Genomic DNA, 2,768 nt, shown 5'->3' on the forward strand with positions numbered 1-2,768 from the left:
AGTCGGGAGGTCCTGGAGGAGCCCGCCCCCCCCCCGGCAGCGCCTCCCTCATTGGCGCGGCCGCCGGTCCGGGCGCGCGACATTGTTCCTGCCGGGCTCCGCCGGGCCGCGCGGCTATAAGAGCTCCCGCGCGGGGCCGAGAGGGGCTGGCTCGGAACTGGGCGCTCGCGGAGGGGGGACAGGCGCCGGCGGGCCTGGAGCGGATCCGGCCGACCAGAGAGAGCGCCCCGCCGCCACTGTAAGTGCTCCGGCCCACTCGGGCGCCCGCGGGGAGGGAGGGAGGGACGGACGGACGGGGGGCACTTCCCGGGGAAGGGGCGCGGGGCTCCCGGGCGCAAGAAGGCCGCCGGCCGCGCACTTTCCGCGCTCCCCCTTCCGGCCACTGCCCCTTCTGTCCCGTTTGCCCCAGCCGGTCCTTCGGCTTTAGTCAGCAGGGCAGACGCGGTTCACCTCGCCTCGGGGTAAGGAAAGGCGGAGCGCTTGGCTAACGAAATCGGAGGAGTCTTCCTGGAGGGAGAAACGCTGCCCTCCCCCCCCTTACTAAACTCCGGTGGAAGTTCCCCGGGAGAGCTTCCGAACAGACCACGCCGCGCGGACCTCGGGGTAAGGAAAGGCGGAGCGCTTGGCTTACGAAATCGGAGGAGTCTTCCTGGAGGGAGAAACGCTGCCCTCCCCCCCCTTACTAAACTCCGGTGGAAGTTCCCCGGGAGAGCTTCCGAACAGACCACGCCGCGCGGAAGGGGGTCTGATCATCCCCAGCTGCCCACCGCAAGGAAAGATCCTCCCCGTTAGGGTTCTTGGCAGAGAGGTGCGTTTCTCTTTTTCTGGCATCGACGGTATAATCTGGATTGCCGGCCCCGAGGACTCCCCCCAGCATACGTCGATTGTCTGGCCCGCTAGGGGGGGTGCCGGGCAAGGCCCGAAGAGATAGCTTTGGGTCGCCCCGACTTGTGTTTCGCCGGCTAGTGATGGATTTCAGCGCAGTGGAGGAAACAACCTCCAGTTACATTTACCGCGAAGTACCTTTCAGGCGGCTTTCTGTATGCAGGTAGTTAAAGGGGGAGGGGGTAGACTCCCACTCCCGTTCTGTTTGGGGGTGGGGGTGGCGCAACACTTAGTTCTGAGAGACTAATTAATTTGGAACAAATCGCGTGGTTTTTGCCTTCCTAAACCCATCGGCTATAGTCCAGCAGCACGTTCTGGGTAACGAATGCTGCTGCCATCCTCTGCGTGCTTACTCGCCTGAATTGAATGGACCAGGCGGAATTTCTCGCGGAGTCCTAAACATGCTCGGGATCGGGCGGCGCGTCCCTCCTGAAGGGGACAGGGAAGGGGACCGAACTCCAGCGGGAAGGAGGGGTGGGGGCTGACTGCTGTTGGGTGGTGCCCCCATGCGACCCACCCACTGTCCTGGAACAGGTCCCCTTGATCTGAGGAGGGGGGAAGTGGGATAAGGGCGCAAGAGTTCCCTCGGGCTTCAGCGGGCGGGGGGGGGTGTTTGGGCCAAAGGGAGCCCTCCTCCCTCCCCCTCCCGGCCCCGGTGCGCGGGGTGGGCTCCCGGGCGGGCTCTGCTGCGCTGCCCTGGTCTGACCCGGCCTGCCTGTGTCCTCTCGCTCCCCTCCGCAGGGCCATGGACTCGGATGCGAGCCTGGTGTCGAGCCGCCCTTCCTCCCCGGAGCCCGATGAGCTCTTCGTGTCGGCGACGCGGAGCAAGAGTGTGGGCGGCGGCGGCGGCTTCTCCGCGGCGGGCGGCGCCGTGTCCTCCTCGACGCCCAGCGACTCCCCGGCCGAGCTGAGCGCCGAGCTGCGGAGCGCCATGAGCGCGGCCGGGGTGGTGATGGTAGACAAGCTGGCCTTCAAGTCGCCCTCGTCGCTCTCTTCCTCGTCGTCGTCCTCCTCTTCCTCGTCGGCCTCCTCGACGGCCTGCAAGAAGGACAAGAAGCAGATGACGGAGCCGGAGCTGCAGCAGCTGCGCCTGAAGATCAACAGCCGCGAGCGCAAGCGGATGCACGACCTGAACATCGCCATGGACGGCCTGCGCGAGGTGATGCCCTACGCCCACGGGCCCTCGGTGCGCAAGCTCTCCAAGATCGCCACTCTCCTCCTCGCGCGCAACTACATCCTCATGCTCACCAACTCGCTGGAGGAGATGAAGCGCCTCCTCAGCGAGATCTACGGCGGACACCACGCCGCCGGCTTCCACCCACCGGCCGCCGCCTGCCCCGGGGGCCTGGTGGGCCACGCCGCCCCCCTGCCCGCCCCCGTCTCCAGTGCCTCCCTGCCCGGCGCCGGCGCCCTGGCCGCTGTCAGCTCCATCCGGCCCTCGCACGGCCTGCTCAAGTCGCCCTCCAGCGCTGCAGCCGCTGCCGCCGCCGCCGCCGCCGCCGCCCCCCTGGGCAGCGGCTTCCAACACTGGGGAGGGATGCCCTGCCCGTGCAGCATGTGCCAGGTGCCCGCCCCCTCGCACCATCACGTCTCCGGCATGAACACGGCCAGCCTGCCCAGACTGACCAGCGACGCCAAATGAAGGGGCCAACGAGCGGCACAGGAGGGGCGGCGGCGGCGGGGAGATCGAAGGAAGGCGGGTGATCTCCAGGCGGTACCTGCCCTGAGCATCCCGGGGACTCACTCCGCGCATTGGAGCAGAGGCCACCGTGTCGCCCTCTTTCCCGACTTTCTCCAGCAAACTCTCGGGGAGCGGGGTTGCCCTTCTACCTCCACCCGCTCTGATCTCTGTCTCAGTGGTGGGTGGACCCACCGTGCGCCGC

The 2,768-nt window shown here is 67.7% G+C and overlaps 1 protein-coding gene across 1 annotated transcript; it reads left to right on the plus strand.

The window, feature by feature from the left end:
* Positions 1-171: 171 nt before the first annotated feature.
* On the plus strand, positions 172-2,527 carry OLIG2 (oligodendrocyte lineage transcription factor 2). The gene is made up of 2 exons (XM_015417458.1): positions 172-238; positions 1,627-2,527. The coding sequence occupies exon 2, from the start codon at positions 1,631-1,633 to the stop codon at positions 2,525-2,527; it is 897 nt and encodes a 298-aa protein (XP_015272944.1). The 5' UTR covers positions 172-238; positions 1,627-1,630.
* The last annotated feature ends 241 nt before the right edge of the window (positions 2,528-2,768 follow it).

This window comes from Gekko japonicus, unplaced genomic scaffold (assembly GCF_001447785.1).
Source record: "Gekko japonicus isolate JY-2015 unplaced genomic scaffold, Gekko_japonicus_V1.1 scaffold3184, whole genome shotgun sequence".
Lineage (NCBI taxonomy): Eukaryota > Metazoa > Chordata > Lepidosauria > Squamata > Gekkonidae > Gekko > Gekko japonicus.

What these genes read in the sequence shown, in the direction of transcription:
- OLIG2 (XM_015417458.1), top strand. Translation starts at nt 1,631, where the DNA reads ATGGACTCGGATGCGAGCCTGGTGTCGAGCCGCCCTTCCTCCCCGGAG.